Genomic DNA, 18,281 nt, shown 5'->3' with positions numbered 1-18,281 from the left:
TGCTGTAGGTCAGGTGCAGAGCACTTGAAGTGGCTGCAATGGGACAGACAATGGCAGTAAGGAAGTATGAAACATAAAAATAATGCATAATACAGAATTTTACTGATAGAAAAAGGAACAGACCTATGGAGGGAAGTGAATGTTGGATTGAGCTGGCTAAAGGGATTGTAGCTGGTAGTGTAGAGATTATAGGGAAAATATAAAGAATGCAGAAAATGCAGAGACAAGAAGCTGGGCAAGGGAGCTGGCTAGCATGGCAGGGGTGTTTCATCACAGGCTAGTGAGAGAGCCTGTATATCTGGAAATCAGACAGCTGTTATTTCTGCATGTTCATCTCAAGCTAAAGTTTGGTCCTGAAATGCTCAGCCATGCTATTAGGAGAGGTTGTTTCCTCCAGATGGCTCCAAAAAGCGTATGTCAGTTATATATGTGAACCTCAGCATGGAGAGCTCGCTTATCCTAGAGTCACACAATAAATCCAGCATTAGTGTGCTCAGCAGAGGCAAGCCAAACATTTAACAAGGAAAGGAAGAAGCTTTAAGTGTGTGCTTGTGGAAGAGAGATGCTGTGCAAATAAATTACAGGTCAGGCTACCGAATTGCCCACTCTCTAAGGAATGTACAGTATTTACATTAAAAAAAAGTCACAGAATTTCCAGTTGAAAGGAAATAGGAAAAGTGACTATAGTTTCAAAACCAAGTATCTGCATAATTCCACATGCAGTTAACTGCTCCAAATGACCAACAGCCTGTATTTTACCAGTGTTGCAGTCTGTTTTATTTGACTGTGTCAATAACTATAGCCATACTTTTCTGATATTTTAGGTACAGAGAGAACTGGCTGCTGTCATTGCCTTGAAAGCAAGGAAGTCAGGTGAGTCGGGCTGGACTTTAAAGGGGGTTTTGTAATGTTGTTCCTTTTTGTCATTTATTGAAGTATTTGAATTGTCATTGCTGTCTTATTAACATTGGGAAGCAAAGATAGCGGACCTCATTCCTCTCTTGTTGGAGAATCTGTGTGTATAGCACAATGCAATTACTGTCAAGCTTCACTTGCCCTAGCTCGTCACATCTAATGACCTAGCTGATAAAATCGAAATGTTACAGTTGAATGTGAACTTGAGTTTCTTTCTGGCCAATGTCACTGTTTTCACTGGGCTTGCACTTTAGAAAATAAACTTGTATTTGGCTGACTTACATTTAAGACAAAACAAGTTAATAATTTACCTGTGTTTTCTTTTATGGCCTGGCATCTCATGCCGTCTTGGCTGTGTTTTACCTGCCCAGTCAGGTGTATTTCTTTATGCTAAAGCAAAAGACCAACTTCATGCATGAGGATGTTCTTTCATAAAGACTCGTCTATACATCCAGATGACTGTAGAGGCAAGTCTATATTATCAGGGCAGGAGAAAGGGAAAGACGAATGGACAATTGAAAATCTGGTGATAATGGTGCAAAGACACTGAAATATGTGGTCATCTCGGCTCTGTCAGGGTTTGGTAGCGCAGCCACTTTGGGAAGGTAGCTGCATTGCTGAGCTGCAGCGGAAGCAAGAGGGTTTTGTTTTCTGGGCACTGCACAGGATCTAACAAAACCTACTTGATCAGACCTGACTCTAGACAAGGTTAACCCTCTGGTGTCCTCATATATAGCGCAGTTAATCTACAGCGAGGCCACACTGTCTACAGCGAAGTGAGAGTCGAATGTATTTCTAGAGTAAAACAGAGGTGGAGCTGACTTAGATTATTGGTGTGTTCCCAAAGCCATTGAGGTCTTGGAGACTATTTTCACTGAGCATCTCTTGCAATCTTCAGTGATTTTTCTAGAAACTGAGATCACAAATCTTGCACTTTTTGAGTTATTTTCTGACCTGTTAATAATATTGTGTAATAATAATATCTTTGTCTGTCTATCTGTGGCTTAAAAGTTCAGCACGAAAGTTATTACACACAACACACACACTACACATAACAGGATATCTTAAACTGAAGGCACAAGAAGATGTGGCTGGCACATCTGCAAATATTTCCTTGTGAAAATATAAGTATTACAAAAACATTCTAGACACAATTTGATGCATGTTTGCCTGGAAATAGAAGTACTTATAGGGTATATTCACAGTCCTCTGCAAATGTACATGTGCAGAAGGTAAACACAAATCTAAGTGTGAATTCAAACCTAAATTCCTTCTGTGCCATAGCTTTCCTTCTGAAACTGCTATAGTAGTTTATGATGTTACTACCCCTCAGCTACTTGCCCTTACCTGCTCTCACCTCAGTCCCACCTGAATTCTAATGGATTAACATGGAAATGTTTCTGCCCTGGTTCTGAGCAGGTTATTCGAAGGAAGGGCTCAAGGTAGTCCTTTTTTTTGCTGTAAAATGGGCTAGGAGTATGGTGCCATGTACCTTTTTACTTAGTGCTTATACACTTCCAAGAAATCTCTTTCCTTCCTTCTCAGCAGTTGTGTCGGTAAATATTACTACTGCTACTGGTAACAAATAAAAAATCCATTCCCCAAAAGAGTTGATTTTTACTTGAATCAGCCTCTCATTTCCATTCAGGAGATGGCTATGTAAACGGTTGTGTCAGTAGCAAATGGGATGGGGGTAGGATGAGGAATGAGCTGTGGGAGATGAAAATGGGAAAGGAGGACAGCTCTTGGAGTCTCCTTTATACTGGTGTAACTGGAACATTGAGCAGGTAGAAATATTTTAGTTAAAAATCACAGCCTTAAATAAACAAAGCTCCCTATAGAGCTTTGAAGTCCTGACCAGCCTTTCCTAGCACATGAATTTAAACACTTACAATATCAGTTTAGTTCTGAACAAAAGATACCTCTTTAGTCAGTTTAACTAGTGCATGCTTGTTGTTGAAATTTGCATGTCTTTGTGCCTCATCTTGGATGACTGTAAAAAAATGGCTACACAATCAAGCAGAACTGTAAGGTCTAATTTAAGTTAATGCCTTTACTACAGTAGGAGCAGAGTAAATTGGGGTGGTCGATTATGCTTTTTTATTTTATCGCTGGTGGTTAAATTCGCAGCGTAGCAGTTACTGTTTGCAATCAAGCTATGGTATGCTGTGCCTGGTGAAGTGAAGCACGTTTCAGAGAAAGTACTTCTGGAGCTAAAAGGCACAGTATCTTTCGAAGATATTGTTCTTCTAGCCCTGTCCAAGTCTCCATATAATTCCAGGAAATCAACCAACAAAGATATCAGGCAAAGAGTTTATTTTGGCATGAAAAGAGTGGAACATGGCTATTGGGCCAGCTGCCCTGGTTGGCTTCCAGGCTGGTGTGAATGATGTGTTGCCTGGCTCATCCACCCTGGGACTCGAGATTGGGGAGCACAGGTGATGGGCACGGTCCGAACTTAGTGGCTAGAACCTGCCTGCAGTGGGTCATTGGTTCATTAACTGAAAGCTTTCCTAGAGATAGGTAGCCCAGAACCCAAAGCTGTTATGCAGAAGTTCCTGTACTGTTTTTGATGGTTTGGTGGTTTTTAAATCACAGTGTTTCAAAATATTTCCTCTAGATAGCTGGTTAGTGCTACCAGTAAGAGCAAACAAAAGAGTATTTTTGCTTCATGCAAGGACTGTGTAATTTGTTCCTGAATTACTTTAATTTCTGGATATACCTCAGTCCTTAGAGAGGCACTTCAGTGATTTAATTATACTAGAAAAACTGGCTGATTAAAGCCTATTACTTGTCTAGGACTGTTGTTGTAATCACTGGGTTACATTGCATGAAAAGTGCTACACAAGCACACAAACACCACAGCTCCCTCTGCAAGAGGTGAAGAGGGTCCAGCTAGGAAGGTCTGCTGTGCTTCGAGTGGGGGAACATCGCCTTTGGTTACCAAGGTGAAACAGTTTATTTTCGTTTAAATGAAAATGGCATTTGCTACCTCGTGTATGTATATGAGAAGTAATAATTACAACTCTTTCAGTTCTTGGGCCAGAATGGCTATTTCAGAGATTCAGACACTGTATCTACTGACAAAATCCTTTGAAAACCAAGGTAGAGACCTGAGCCTGCTGTGGGGTAGGGCAGAGTATCAAATTCTTGCTAGTACAGGATCTGACTTGATCTGAATGTTGGCTACCAGAAAATAAAAGTCAGTAGGGTGTGGGGCAGAATGTCTTTCTCTAGGAATTATTCTTCTGTTTTTATTGTGGGGTGGAAAAATAGGAGTAACACATAAAACTGACAGATGGCTGAAGGAAAAATGCAGAACCTGAAAAATGAAAAAGTTCTATGCTGTGGAAAAGGGCCCCATTTCCATATTTCAGATGTGTACTGCACATACCCCACTCCAATAGCAAGGTATAAGCCAACAGAGAGGTACTTGAGAGCCCTCACACAGAGGGAGCTCAGCGTTTTTAGCTTCTTGCAAAAAAAACTTTAAAAAAGGGTAAAATTGATGTCTATAATCCTGCAGTTTTAATGGACCTCAGTAATACTGTTGACTAGAAAGTACATTTATATTTCATTAGAATAAAGGTCTCATAAAGTTGACCTAAGTGGGCAAAATGAGCTTGTGCACTTCTCTGTGGCTTATAAAAATGCATTGATATTGTTCTTGCTTTACCTTAGAAATAAATAGATTAAATGCTGTCTTCCTTGATTTGGTAAAAGATCTTGGGTAAGCAAGTAACTGGAGCAGAAGTTAACTTTGTTTTTCATTATAGACACTTGGCATTAGAATTGTTGCGTTTATTTCTACCTTGCCGGTTTCTGATGGCTTATACAAATGTGCTGAAACATAACAGAAATGCAGCCTCTTGTCTGAAGGTTTACAAGGCTTGGCATTTATCTCAATTGCTTGTGATGGCTCATGACATGTTTCTTATGTGTTAGGGATGGTAACTAAAACAAAGATAAAAAGCAGCAAATAGCCTAAGGCTGGAGGCTTTAGCCGGTGGCGTAGCTGCACGGTTACATCTGAACAGATCAAAATCTGTCAGGTAGATGCTAGGAGCTGGTGTTAATCCCATCCACAAACAAGATCCTTGTACTTACCTGCATGAACCTAGCTGTACCCCATGACATCACACAGCAAATTCCTTTAACTTTACATCTAAAGGAAATTCTGTAATTTTATTCTTGTAAAGCACCATTGTCAAGAGTGTGGCTCTCGTCCTTGTGTTTCTGAATACAGGGGCTAATTAAGATGACGGCTGACAGAGTATGGATGAGGTAGGAAGAGGGTGACAGCAGCTTCTCCCCAGGTGTTGTGGGAGCAGCCGCAGGGCTGTGGGTCCTTCTCCCTCCCACTGTGAAGGGCAGGGCAGCCACAAAAGCCCTAACATTTGTGTCTATCTTTGCTCCCTCTTAAGAACAATATACAAGTTTCCGCAATATGTTAGATACTCTTTAGTCTTGCCATTCTTAAATTGACAAGCTCCATTGATATGTTTTAAAAATGGGTCATTTACATTTTATTTGTAATAATACGAATTTTGCAATGTATTCACTTTATATGTGAGATCTTCTGGATTACCTCTCCCCTATTCTGACATATACCTATGAATAACCGTCACCCTTTTCTTTTGTATTGCTTCCCTCAGGACTTACTGCCTATGTGATTTGCTTAGTGTTTTTATTTTAGGGCAGATGATTTCATATGAAGCAGTCACTGGGGCTTGAGCTTTGCCAACGTGAATGAAAAGCAAGCTGCGAGCAGCTATTCCTTCTCGCAGCTGCCACGCCACCTCTACAGTGCTGCTGTCAGAGCTGATGGCGTGACTCGGCTCTAACGCACTCCAGGCAATGTCAGCCCGGTTAAAAACATGAGAACAGCCAGGCTGGGTCAGGTTAAAAGTCCATCCAGCTCCGATCCTACTGTGAGTAATGAGTAGGGGATGCTTAGAGTAGCGAAACAGAGCAAGTACAAACAGTCCTTCTGATGTGCATACTCAGCATCTACCAGTCCATGCTAGATGGATTTTGCTGTACCCACATGGTTGTATTTTGTAGCCCTTGGTGGGCTTTTTTTCCATTAATTTCTTAGGTTGCTTTTTGAGCCTGTTTATAAATCTGACCTTCATCATCTCTTGTGGCAATGAATCCCATAATTCTTTTGTGTGGTATATGAGAGCATATTTTTTCTTGTTTGTTTTAAACACATTCCTCATGACCCTCACTCTGTTTGATATCGCTGTTTGGTGACGGAATGGATTATTCCCCAATTTCCCATTTCATCTTTGTGCTATTCAGGATTTTGTGTGTCTCTGTCATGCCCCTGTGAGCTGTCTCATTTCCAGGCTAGTCATTCCTCATACCAAATCTATTCCATTAAATCTGATCATCTTTGCCACATCTTCTATTACATTATTTTTCAGAGGGGGCAGCCAGAGCAGTATGTAATATTGCAGCAGCATGTGCTGGAGTTGGCACAAAGTGAGGGTGGCAGGTTCTTATCATCAGGGTGGGGAGGTGGAGGGATGTGGGAAGGAGCCCAGTAAGACCCTTTTGGCAGCATTAAGCCCTTTTATCAGCTTCGTTAACTCCGTAAGCTGCATCTTTACCATTTCACTCTTTTTCCCAAGTAGCACAGATCCTTGTGAGACTTCTTGGTAACTTTAGTGTACAATAATTAATAAAAACTTTGTCATTTAGTACTATATGAATGTCCTATGTTATGTTAATAGTTGTAGAACAGACTTGTTATATAGACATGGAAATCATTACGAATTTGGATCAGATTTGTACACATATTTGAAAAATGAGGTTACAAATACATGACCAAAGGTCATTCAAGAATGGAGCAGTTCAGTATTGTGTTTAAATCTCAAACATATTAAGCACCCTTGAATGTACAGGTTTTGTAAACAAGCAGATATACAATATCTCTGGAGTAAAACGTGCACAGCTTATTATCACTTATTTTATGCCCACTGAAAAAAGGGCATAAAGAGAGATGAAAGAACTTGCTCCTGTTTACAGAATAAAATGGCAGTCATGTGCCAGGGAGGTGTGCATTTTCCCTTGCAGAAAAACTGAGAGAGTTAGGAAGGTGGGAAAAAGTTAATATCTGTAGGATTTTACTGGTTTTCTGTGTTCCCTTATGTCTCTTTTCAGTGAGTTTATTTACTTAAGTAAGAGCTTATTTCTTTACAACTTTCAATTCCTCCAACCATCCACTTCTTCAAAGGAAGGGCTGAACTTAGCAAAATGTGTGAAATAAGAGTTCTTCTGCGAGTGTTAATAATGGCATTCATTGTGGAGAAATGGCCACTCAAAATAAAGGCTATTTCTGGTAGGTCTTGGTAACTTTATCTTTACTTTTCCTCTGCCCAGCCCCTCTGTGGTTCAAAATAAAAGTTGCGCCTGAAAACATAGCTAGGAATATTTAAGAAGTTACACTGTGCTCTGAGGATTTCTCTTGAAGTAAGGGAGGTAATCACATTGGCCTCTTTAAGCGATCCTTTTTGAACATTTTATGCCTTATTGAAGGGAATCCCTTAGGGATCCCCCTAGAGATCAATGTCTTGTTGCATCCCATGGGATTCTTCTATCTGATCCTGAGATCAGGCATACCGAGAAACCAACAGCAATGCAAAAGGATGAGATTAGACCCCTTCTAGCCCCGGGGAATGGTGCTCATTGCATCGGTGGGTCAGGAACGCTATGTGCCTCTGTGCTGTGGCTGAATCTGTGGCCACCTGCTTTGTGCCCACCCTGGGCAATGCTGAGGGTGGGAAGTGCCCTGGGCAGCATCAGTGTATGGACTACACACTTACGCTCACTGGCCTTTGTGTATTCAACAGCTAATGTAAAGCAGAATGAACTCGGAGCCATGGGAAAAGAAGGAAAAGAGCTCCAAAGAGCTCCCTGCTGGGAATTATGGTGAGAGAGATTTTGGCAGCTTATGGTCTGGTTTTTGCAGTTGTTTCAGAACTTTGGGCATAGTTCTTTCTGTGCGATCTCTAAGGCACTCACATATAAGAAAAGAGCAATGCAGAATAGCTGTGTAGGTGACAGATGTTTTGCACATATGCAAAAAGGGATTGCATTGTAAAGTCAGAAAGACGGTAACTGTGCAAAAAACCAATTCCCAGGTGAATGTTTTGTTTCCAGTGCTTTGGGAGAGGCATTTACAGAGAGTTCACAGACTTTATTTGTTCAGAGTCCTCTTTGTTTCCTGCTTCTTTCCTGGCCGTGCCCGGAGGATGTTTCCAGAGAAAAGACAGCGGTGTTTCGCTTTGCACCAGCCCACTCAGCGACTGCCCGTAGTACCTCCTTGTTTGATCAGTTCCCAGCAAACATTCTCCCCGTGCCTGCTGCTCATGTAATGGGCTGTTCTTCTCTACCCTTCCAACATCTCATTTCAGGCAGTACTGCTATAGATACATTCACTGCTACTTGATTTTTTTTTTTTTTTTTAATATCATGCACTCAAGAATTAATGCACTGGGTAAAAGTTAAATCTTTCTGCATTCAGCCATCGAATGGTTTTCCTTGAGCTGCTGTTGCTACAAAGAACATTGCTTTTGTCTGTTCCTGCAGTGTTTGCAACTCCTTTTCCACCTTCTTCTTTTCTCCTTGGTAAAAAATGAGTTCATATGTTCACAGTGTGTGTAAAAATGTGGCTTTTCCTTTGTATGTGTCACAAAGTACCAGCTGCTGAAAACCAAACTTCCCCTGGCCACATGAATCAACAGTAGCTGATTATCTATTAAAAAAATGCCTCCCTTGTTTAGCCAGAGGTGTTTTACAAATTATGTTCTCCTAATGCACCACCACCTTGCATGAAATATGGGCCTTCAAACCCAGATGAAAGGCTTCAGTTCTGATAAATAAAATAAACAGAACTTCCTAACAAAACCAGTTGTACAATAATGTGAAAAGAACAGCAGCAAAGGCTCCTGGCTGTAATCTGACTGAATTGGGAAATACCAGTGGCTTTACTTGGTATGCTCATTCTTTAATTTACAATGGCTATATAACACAGACAGGCCTGAGTCTCGTTTAAACAGAAATTTGTCCTTTCTGTGGCCATTCAGAAGCAGTGGAAGGGAACAGCGTCTTAATGGTGTGTGGATCAGCAAGACCAAATCTACATCTGTCAGCCTCCTTTCTTACCACACTGGCTTTGCTCAGTTTAGATGGCAGATTCCTACCCTTGCTGTTATCTGTTCCTTTTGATAAACTCTGCAATGAGAGGAAATGTTTTTGCATCATTTTAGGGAGGCCTGTTTCCTATTTGAGATCTGAGAAATGGTTTGTAGCACTAGGACCCTTGGGAACTTATTTTTCTGGGTGGAAACTAGACCAGCATAATGAGTACCCTCTGTGCAAATTCAATATTAATTCTACACCTAAGGTCAAGAAGAAGTTAATGACCATTTTTTACATACAGAAATCAGTTATGAAACCAGCACTACATTTCATGCTTTTGTCATTTTAAAATGAAATAAAATGATGGAGTAATTTATGTGAAATTGATTTAAACTACAAAGCATAAATATCATGGATCCCAGATTCGTGTTTGAGATAAAATGGCATTATCGTCACTTGTGCAATAGCCAATTCCCCAATTTACAAGCACCTTTATTCCATCCCATGCTTGCTGTGCTGTATTAGTTACAAAGCTGCTGAACAATGCTGTAAGCGGGAGTCTCTCTTTAATAATTTTTGCATTTTCTTTGTTTCTTTAATTAGCTGATTTACTCAGCTGATTGCACAGCTGTCTGGGCAACACCCCCCCAGGGGCCTGCCAACTGTTTCAGAGATATGTAGTGTACTCAGTGAAGGGAAATCTGTACAATAATTTGCATATATATATGCAGAAATAGTGGGAAGGAATGAGAAAGCTCAAAGGCAATTTTTGTATTGCTAATAAAAGGAAACATGTTAAGGATGAGCTTAAAAAGCTTTCTCTTTTCAGTAATTTCTGGGAGAAGATTACAGTTTCATGGTAAATAAGGAACCAATTCTCAGTTGGAGGGTTTTATTCCTGGGATTATCACTGTCTCTTATAGGCAGCTGTTCGGGATTTCAGAGGTATTCAGTCCTTCTCGGTTTTCCTCCTTTAATTCGGAAATAGGACTTGGAAAATACAGGTATGCAGAAGGACCTGGTCTGGCTTAAAATGGTCCCCAAATCTGAGATTTGTAAAGCATGTACTTGCTGCTCATCTTGCTTTCCACTGCTCAGCGCTAGTGCCTTACGTAAGCTGGAGGATCTGGCTTTTAGTTTCCCCAGTGGTATCAGTACGAGCTATTCAGTTTTTTTCCACACTGATAAATTAATAAGCATCAGCAAACATTATAACACTGTCAAACAGCTCAGAGCTGCCATAGTAACCAGCCTCTCTAGATCTCGCTCTATACCCTCCACAAAGAATAACAAGGGCTACCACAAGCTCTGATGTTCAAAAGAACAGTAAAGTTTTTGAAAATCATGAAATTAGCTTAGAATGATGTGATTATTAAAAAAAAAAAAAAAAAGAAATCCTTGTTTGCTGCTTGTTTCTAAAAAGCTTCATGCTAGCAAGTTCCTTTGGAAACAAAACAGAAGAGAAACATGCCTCTCAAAAAATGTAGGATATAAGAAGAATGCTAGAAGTTGTGAGCTTCCCAGCAGCTGATGATAAATCAACTGGTGCAGGCTGCTGGCAATTCAGAGCACTGGAGCCTTCCCCCAGGGAATATTCTTGCAGATTCCTGAGGTCTTTTCAACAGTGATGGTTTGACAGGGACAGAAAAACAGGCTATAACCATCCAGCAGGGATGAGACAGTGAAAATCTGTTGTCTTGTCAAATAAACAAAGTTCTTCTGGTCAGAAGTAGGATATTTACCACCTCCATGGTGGCGTGTGCCTCCCATCTGTAGAGGGCACATAGATGCCTTTAACTTACCAGCTAGAAAAAGGAGAAGCATATATAAATTTTGATCACATAGTACTGAAAGGATTGAAATCTTATGAAGGGCAGAGTGGTTTGATGTTCTAGGATGTTAGCAGGTTAAAGAACAACACTAAATAATAAATGAACATCCTCATTTGAAATGAAAGAGCATCACTGAAACATGAGGGACATAGCCTAAGGGGTGACCGAGCTTTGTACATAGAGCTGAGCTGCCTCTGGCCTTGGAGTACTTAAAAGGGGCCTGTAAGAAAGATGGGAACAGACTTCTAGCAGGGCCTGTTGCAATAGGACAAGGGGTAATGGTTTTAAACTAAAGGAGGAGAGATTCAGGCTAGACATGAAGAAGAAATTTTTTACGAGGATGCCAAAACGCTGGCACAGGTTGCCCAGAGAGGCAGTAGATGCCCCATCCCTGGAGACATTCAAGACCAGGCTGGACGGGGCTCTGAGCAACCTGATGTAGTTGAAGATGCCCCTGCTCATTGCAGGAGGGTTGGACTGGATGAGCTTTGAAGGTCCTTTCCAACTCAAACTATTCTATGATTGTACCAAGCAACTGCTGGAACAGTGAACTCCTCATCCCGGGATCCTGCACACTCGGGCTGCTCCCAAGGCTATGTCAGAGGGTTTGACAAGTTCTAAGCAAGTTCCGTCTTGGGACCAGCTTAGGGCAGTGCAGCCTTAAACTGCATGTCCACCAAGGTTGATGTTTATGGGCTCTGTGCCCCCAAAAGGCAGGAGATGCTGGTCCCCCAGTTGAACTTCACGGCAAGCTCAGGGGCTGAAGCTGGAGTTGTGTGGCAGAAGGGGTCTGGTGGCAATGCCAGCTTGCAGGGAGCCCTGACCCCTGCCCTGCCTGCTGCCTGGGGGCTCTGTGCTCAACCAGATGATCAAACTGAGCCAGGCTAAAAGTAATCCTATTTGATGCACAAATCCCAAATGCTTTATGGTAATGCAGAAAGGGAATAGTAAGTACAGGGCTGTGGGGCAGCCAGCAGTGATGGGAGATAAGCTGGTTTTCTGTCCTGGAATGGGCATGTGGGTGCCATCCACACAGACTGCCTGTCAGGTTGCTTATGGATGGACAGGTGTCCCTTATGTCATGCTGCTCAGCAGCAACATGGTTAACTGTGATGTCAGGCCTCTCTTAATCATTTAAATAATTAGCTTTCAAAGTTAACACCCTATTAAGCCAAAGGGAGGAAGTTCACACCTCTCCTGCTGTTATTGTTCCCGTCTGGCTGGCTGCAGCAGCAGAATGACGATAGTGCCTTGGTTTGTGTTGTGAAGGTTATCTTTGCAGCCAGAAGGGGTAGAGAGAAGAAACTTCATTTATAGAAAAGGAAGAAAGCACAATACAGCAAAGCCTCTGGGAAGATTGCAAGGCCGTAGGTTCCAGGAGCTGGTTTATATGTGGATTTTTTTTTAACTGTCCTTTCCACTTTCAGTTGGGTAAAAGATTCTGCTATTTTGAGTAAGACAACGTAATAAAATTGAAATCACGTGCGTTGTATTATATGACTTTTAAAAATCTTATTCATCAAACATAATTGATTTACCTTCAAGTGTGGGAGCACACAGGACAGTGTATTGTGGAGGCACTGCTCTGTAGGTAACCCTGGTGTCCTTGGCAGGATTTTCCACAGGCAGGAAAAGGTCCATAGTGCTGCAGGTGGCTGTTGTGACCCTCATGGCATGCCGGTCTGTCTAGCTAAGGTGAGCCCTTTAACATGCCTGTGGTGCTCTGTGCTGCCAACAAAGACAGATCCCTTCCAATGTCTTATATATACATTAAACTTTGTAGGAGTAAATGCAGAGGAGCACTGTTGGTCAGTAATGGTGACACAAAGGATGTGCTCAGTTCTGGCATGAGCGATGGTTACGTTCCCTTTCCCTTCACACCCCCGCATGGTGGCTGATTCTGCTGAGGTAGCTAGTACAAAATTATTACTTTTTGTTTCTTTTTTCTTTGTTATTTTTTCTGCTGATTTAATGAGCTGAAATGGGATTACTAAAGGACAAGGCTCTCCCCCACAAGAATTCTCTGTTCCAACATTAGTTTATAGAAGAATCTGCTTGCAAAATCTCAGCTTTGGTCCATGGGGACACAAGGAACTCAGACCAGATGATGGCCCTTATGATCCTTGAGTGACCATAAAAAAAAAATCAACATCCTGAATTCCCTAGGCTAATTTTCAAATGGACACATTTGAATTGCACATTAGCAAGCTAATGCCCCTTTAACATCGTTTTCTTTCATTCATGGTGATCTCTCTTCCAAAGGAGGAGAAGTGCTGCAGGTAGAAAAGGGAATTGGTTGCTCTGGTGTTGCTTGCACATTTTTCCCATCACAGGTCTCAAGTCTGAATCCAAACATAATATTAGATACATTTAGATCAGGGTAGACCACCTTTGCCTTTCCCTGGTGTTGCTGCTTTGTGAGATGTACTGGGGTATTTGTATCAAGGAGAAAAGCTGGGTTTATGCTGGCAGAGAAGGAAGGGCTTGGCCCAGTTCCCAAAGTTTACAACCTTTTTCTATGTACTTGTTACAATTTTAGGGAACTGTCCCAGAATCAACACTTGCCTGGGAAATACTTTCCCATCCCACCCTAACCTTCTGCTCCGTTTTTCTACAGTTGAATTTGCAATGTCAAGCCTTTATATTTAAAAAAATAAAAAAGGCCATCTGACAGTAAGTGGGAAACTATCTGTGAATTCTTATATTTTATGACGGGACTTGTGTTCTGTGCACAAGAGCCCATGAGGGTCGCACCTGGGCCAATTCAAGGGGTGTCTATGAGTTTTTATGGGGTTAGGAGGCACGCTGTGTATAGAAATACAGCAATTGGTTTCTTCCATGTGTGTGATGACACCTATGAACATGAATTTCTGAATCCATCGTAATATTTTAAGAAATTCAAGTTTTTTTCTGTATTTTATAGACAAAACATGTAGTAACCTTTTCATACAGAAACCAAGAAAATATAATTAAGGGTTATTTGCCCATGTGGTCACTTCAGCCTTCAAGGGACTATGTTCTTGTGATGGAAAAAAGTGTATGAGATGGTGTGATTCCTTGAGGATTGCTCCCTGGGTGTAGTTAAATGGCCCAATTGTGGCTGCTTCTTATGGGTTTGGATAAGAGGCAGAGAGGACACAAAAATCAAGTTCATGATGGAAATGTAATGAAAAAGAGGCTGACTGCTTCTTCTCTCCCAAGAGAGCTGCAAGAACGTCAGTGGGAGGTCTGGGACTATTTTTTTTCCTTTAAGAAAATATTTACTGGTTCTTTTCTACATTCCTTACACAGTCTAAACAACACTGAAGCCAAGGAGAGCTGGGTTTGGATTATGAACTTTTTCAACTTTTTTTTTCTTCTTTTTTTTTTTTTTTAAGCTGTTCATTTGGGGTACATCTAAACTGAGGTGGTGTTCTCATCTTCTTTAAAATTGCCCATACTGAAATTGTTCAACACCCAAGGATATTTGGATCCATTGGGGTTGTGGACACATACAGTCTTTCTCTTGCCCGCTATGCTAGGTAAGAGATGTTGCTCCCTTCAGCCTTGGGTGTTTGCTGCCCAGGGAAGTGGTGGAGTCACCATCCCTGGAGGTGTTTAAAAGACGTGTGGATGAGTTTCTCAGGGACGTGGTTTAGAGGCTGACTTGACAACGCTAGGTTAATGATTGGACTCGATGATCTTTAAGGTCTTTTCTAACCAAAATGATTCCAAGATTCTGTCACCAACTCCCTGGCCAGTTATCATCGCCTGGCTAATCTGTCAGCCCAGCCAGGTTAGCAACAGTGTGCTGTTCCTTAAAGGTCTGCCTGTTTGCTTTGATTGAAGAAGGTCTTGAGGTGCTTTTCCTGGCACTAGGCAGGGAAGGGGACACTTATAACAGAGTGACAAGAAGCCCGTTGGCAGCCACTAACCTTTTCCCCCGGGCACAGCTCTTTGCGGAGCTCCCATCTGCTCAGGCTTGTCGGAAAAGCTGGCTGGATCAATGTAAATCACTTAAATCTGGACCTGTTGTCTTGTTACTAGCAAGGTGCCACTCTTTAAATGCCATGATTAACAGCCAGCATCTGAGGGGATATTTTGCCTATCAGTGGCTACAGCAAATTGATTTTAGGTGAAATCAGAAAATTGAAAGGAGAGTTGGGAAAATGTGTTTCTGCTAACGCAGCCACAGACTTAAGCAATTTGCAGTTGCTCAAACAACCATTTTTTAGCATTCATTAATGCCTTCTGGCATTGCAGTGTTCCTGGCTCATGCCGGTTGTTCTGATTAGCATTTGGCAAATGGAAGTCCTGAATGCTTTGTGTCCCCTGCAGTGGCCATGGTGGAACAGGGTCATGCACATGTGGGAGTGTGCGAGAGGATGCGACAGCTCGTGGGGAGGAAGGCTGGGAGGCGGGTTACATGGAAGGGGCTGCACAGAGTCCCCAGCCTGGTTGCCTTGGAGAACCCTGATCCAAACGAGGAGAGCAGGGGCCACATGGGGCCATTGAGGTGCTCACTCTGGTTGCTGCTTCGTTGGGTTATTACTTTTCCAACCTAGGGTGGGGCTATGCCACGATGTCCCAAACATGTTTTGATTTTGCCTAGCTTTACATGCTGCTGTGATTTAACTCCCCTTGTACATGATTTCTGTTATAGCTATAGATTGAGTCTGTGTTTTTAGCATTCACCTTGAATTTCAGAGATTGGCTGGTAAAGTGATGTCAGCAAACCCAATAGTGAAGATTTATACCAGACCTGTTTTCCTTTGATAATGGATTAAAAAAGATCCCTGAATGGATTAAACTGTATTGACAAAATGACTTTTTTCCCCCTTTTATAACAACATTTTTATAACTTTTTTTTCATTTGATAGCATAACTGTGGGGGAAGAAAGAAGAATTATACCCTATATGGCATAGCAATATCAGCAGAAATTCTGCAGTGAAAAGAGAGGAAATCCATATGCTTTATTTTAGAGGTCAAGAACAGTCTAAAGTTACTTTTCTTTTAAGTTGCCGGAGGCTGCCTAAAGGTTAGGCTGCTTTTAGTCTGCAGCACACCCAAAGCACCCGCGCAGACAAACCAAGCTGGACCTCACGGCTCACATTATGTGTATTAGTGCAGCTGTGGTAACCTGGTTGTATGTCTAAAGATTCAGGCTGAGGGTTGAGGAGAGCTTGGGTGAGGGTGGCTGGTGAAGGGAGTCCTGCTGCCTGCCAGCCCTCCTCCTGCTCCCTCAACAGCTCGTTTGTTCATCAATCAAATCCTGGGCTGTCTCAGCTCACAGATGTAGCTTTAAGGCAAAACAGGACTGGTGATCCTTGTCTGAAAACACTGTGCTGTGGGCTGTGACTGTTCAGGTGCAGCCCGACCACCAGCTCAGGTACCCAGGGGTGAAGGAGAGAGAAGGTGGACAGGAGGAAACACACAAGCTGAATCCTCCTGCCCATCCATCAGAGCCACAAGCCTGGTGGTGTTCAGGAAATAGATTTGACAGCTCTACTGCTTCAAGGAGTCTTTTGTTGTCACAACTGCTATGGCCACACTGGCAAATCATTTGATGTGTACACATGATTGATGATTTTTGAGTATGATGTTTATAAGTAAATGAGTATGGTGTAAGGTAAAGTCACTTCTCATGTGTTTCATCTGGTCAGACCCTCCTAACCTGCCATGTGTCACATATCAGAAGGTCTTAGGGCTTAATGTCGTGCTAAAATGCAACGGGTGGTCATGTTGACCGGAAGGGTATCTTGGGCTGTAGCTAGTAAAACTACTTATAGATATAGCTGTTTGCAATATGGAAGTCTGATCTGTCTATTCAAAAGTGGTCCTTGTTTCTTTAGCCAGGTGAACTAATAACTCTGGTTTCCACTCATCTGGAGCTTACATGTTTGATCCAAACCTTTTTTCTTTATAGTCTGTCAAAACTCGCTGGTGTTAAGGAGTGTTAATTGAGCTAAGTTACTGGTTTCTCTAATTATGCCAGGAGCAAATAACCTTCAGTAGATCATCTTCTGCCACCATTTATTTCCAGAGATGACTTTCATGGATGACTTTGCTTACAAAGAATTTTCTGAGGCAGAGATGAGGGATTAATCTGCTTATTTTGTTTAGTTTGAATTGACCTTCTGCATTATAATGAAACTAAAGGGATGTCTGATTTTTCTGTTCTTTATAAATCACCAAGTCTTGTGATAATGTATGAAAAAGTGGAGTTCCCTTAAAGGTCATCACTTTATCAGGACTAACAGTAGCAGGAATATAATGATTTAGTACTTCCTTTTGCTGCCCGGGAAAAATAAGGTATACCTTATTTAGAATTTGCCCAAACCAAATAAGGTATACCTTATAAAATTTGCCCAGAACCACTCAAGAAGTTAACTAGAAAGCTAAACTTGGAACGAGGTTTCTTGAATGGTCATCCTATTTGATCTAAACCAGGTCATGCTGCATTGCTGCTTCTTGTCATTTGAACCTGCCTGCTTCCAATATGTTCCCTCTTTCTTATTTTAGCAATTCATCAAAATGAAGAACACAGCAGTCAAGAAATAAGAGGACTAGAAGAGCCCAAGGATACCTCTGATGCTCAGGTAAATGTGTAAGATTAATGGCATACCGGGGACTTTTTTCAGATCTACAAGTTGAAGGATCTGCTCTCAATAGCTCTGGGAAATGGATTTTCCTTGATGTTCTGTGCAGGGAGCCCCTAGGAAGGAGAAAGTCTGCTGCCTCTTGTCTTATGTGACTATTCAGAATAAGATTGATGATTACTCTGGGAATTAATCCCATGATGTTGCAATTGGACTGCATTCTTCACCTGTCTCTCAGCTCTTTTTAGATAATACACATAGCATATACCAGATGTGAAAACAAAATGAGATGTGTTTTAGGAGGCAAGGCCAAGTGACATTTTGATTGAATTTTAATCACTGTAAGTAGACATGCAATGAAATGAGGATACTTACTAGTCACTCGAGTGTAAGCAACAACCTTTTTCTTTCGTTCCATAACTTCCCTCATTTACAACCAAAGCATACTTCTAGATATTGCTCAGAAGAAACTTAACTGCCTTTTAGAATATTTTATTGTGGAATTGCTTACCCTTTTTAATTCTGTGAATCTTTTTTGATTAATCTCCAGTTCATTCAATCATTCAGTTCATGCATTCAAACTGTGCAAATGTAACTATATTGCTCATTGAATTGGTACTGATTATTGCTTTTAATTTAAAATTGATTTCTCCCAGTCTTGACTGTTGGTGGTTTTATTTTTTTTTCTATTCCTCTTTAAAATCTTATGTTTCCCACCATTTGCCACCTTTTCTCCTTCCTACACATGCAACTTGCAGTTACTGTCTCTGATTTATCTCCTAACACCTTGCCTGCTTAAAAAGCTGT

The 18,281-nt window shown here is 41.5% G+C and overlaps 1 protein-coding gene across 1 annotated transcript in view; it reads left to right on the top strand.

Annotated features, from left to right (window-relative positions):
* The window catches only part of RAPGEF5 (Rap guanine nucleotide exchange factor 5), a 164,580-nt gene that overhangs the window by 48,972 nt on the left and 97,327 nt on the right, over positions 1-18,281 (top strand). Inside the window, exons 7-8 of the mRNA XM_065628690.1 lie at positions 825-873; positions 17,398-17,474. Of these exons, the coding sequence (XP_065484762.1) occupies positions 825-873; positions 17,398-17,474 (126 nt within the window). The remainder of the gene's footprint in view (positions 1-824; positions 874-17,397; positions 17,475-18,281) is intronic.

The sequence above is a fragment of the Caloenas nicobarica genome, chromosome 2 (assembly GCF_036013445.1).
Source record: "Caloenas nicobarica isolate bCalNic1 chromosome 2, bCalNic1.hap1, whole genome shotgun sequence".
Lineage (NCBI taxonomy): Eukaryota > Metazoa > Chordata > Aves > Columbiformes > Columbidae > Caloenas > Caloenas nicobarica.
This window is presented reverse-complemented; position numbering and strand designations above follow the sequence as displayed.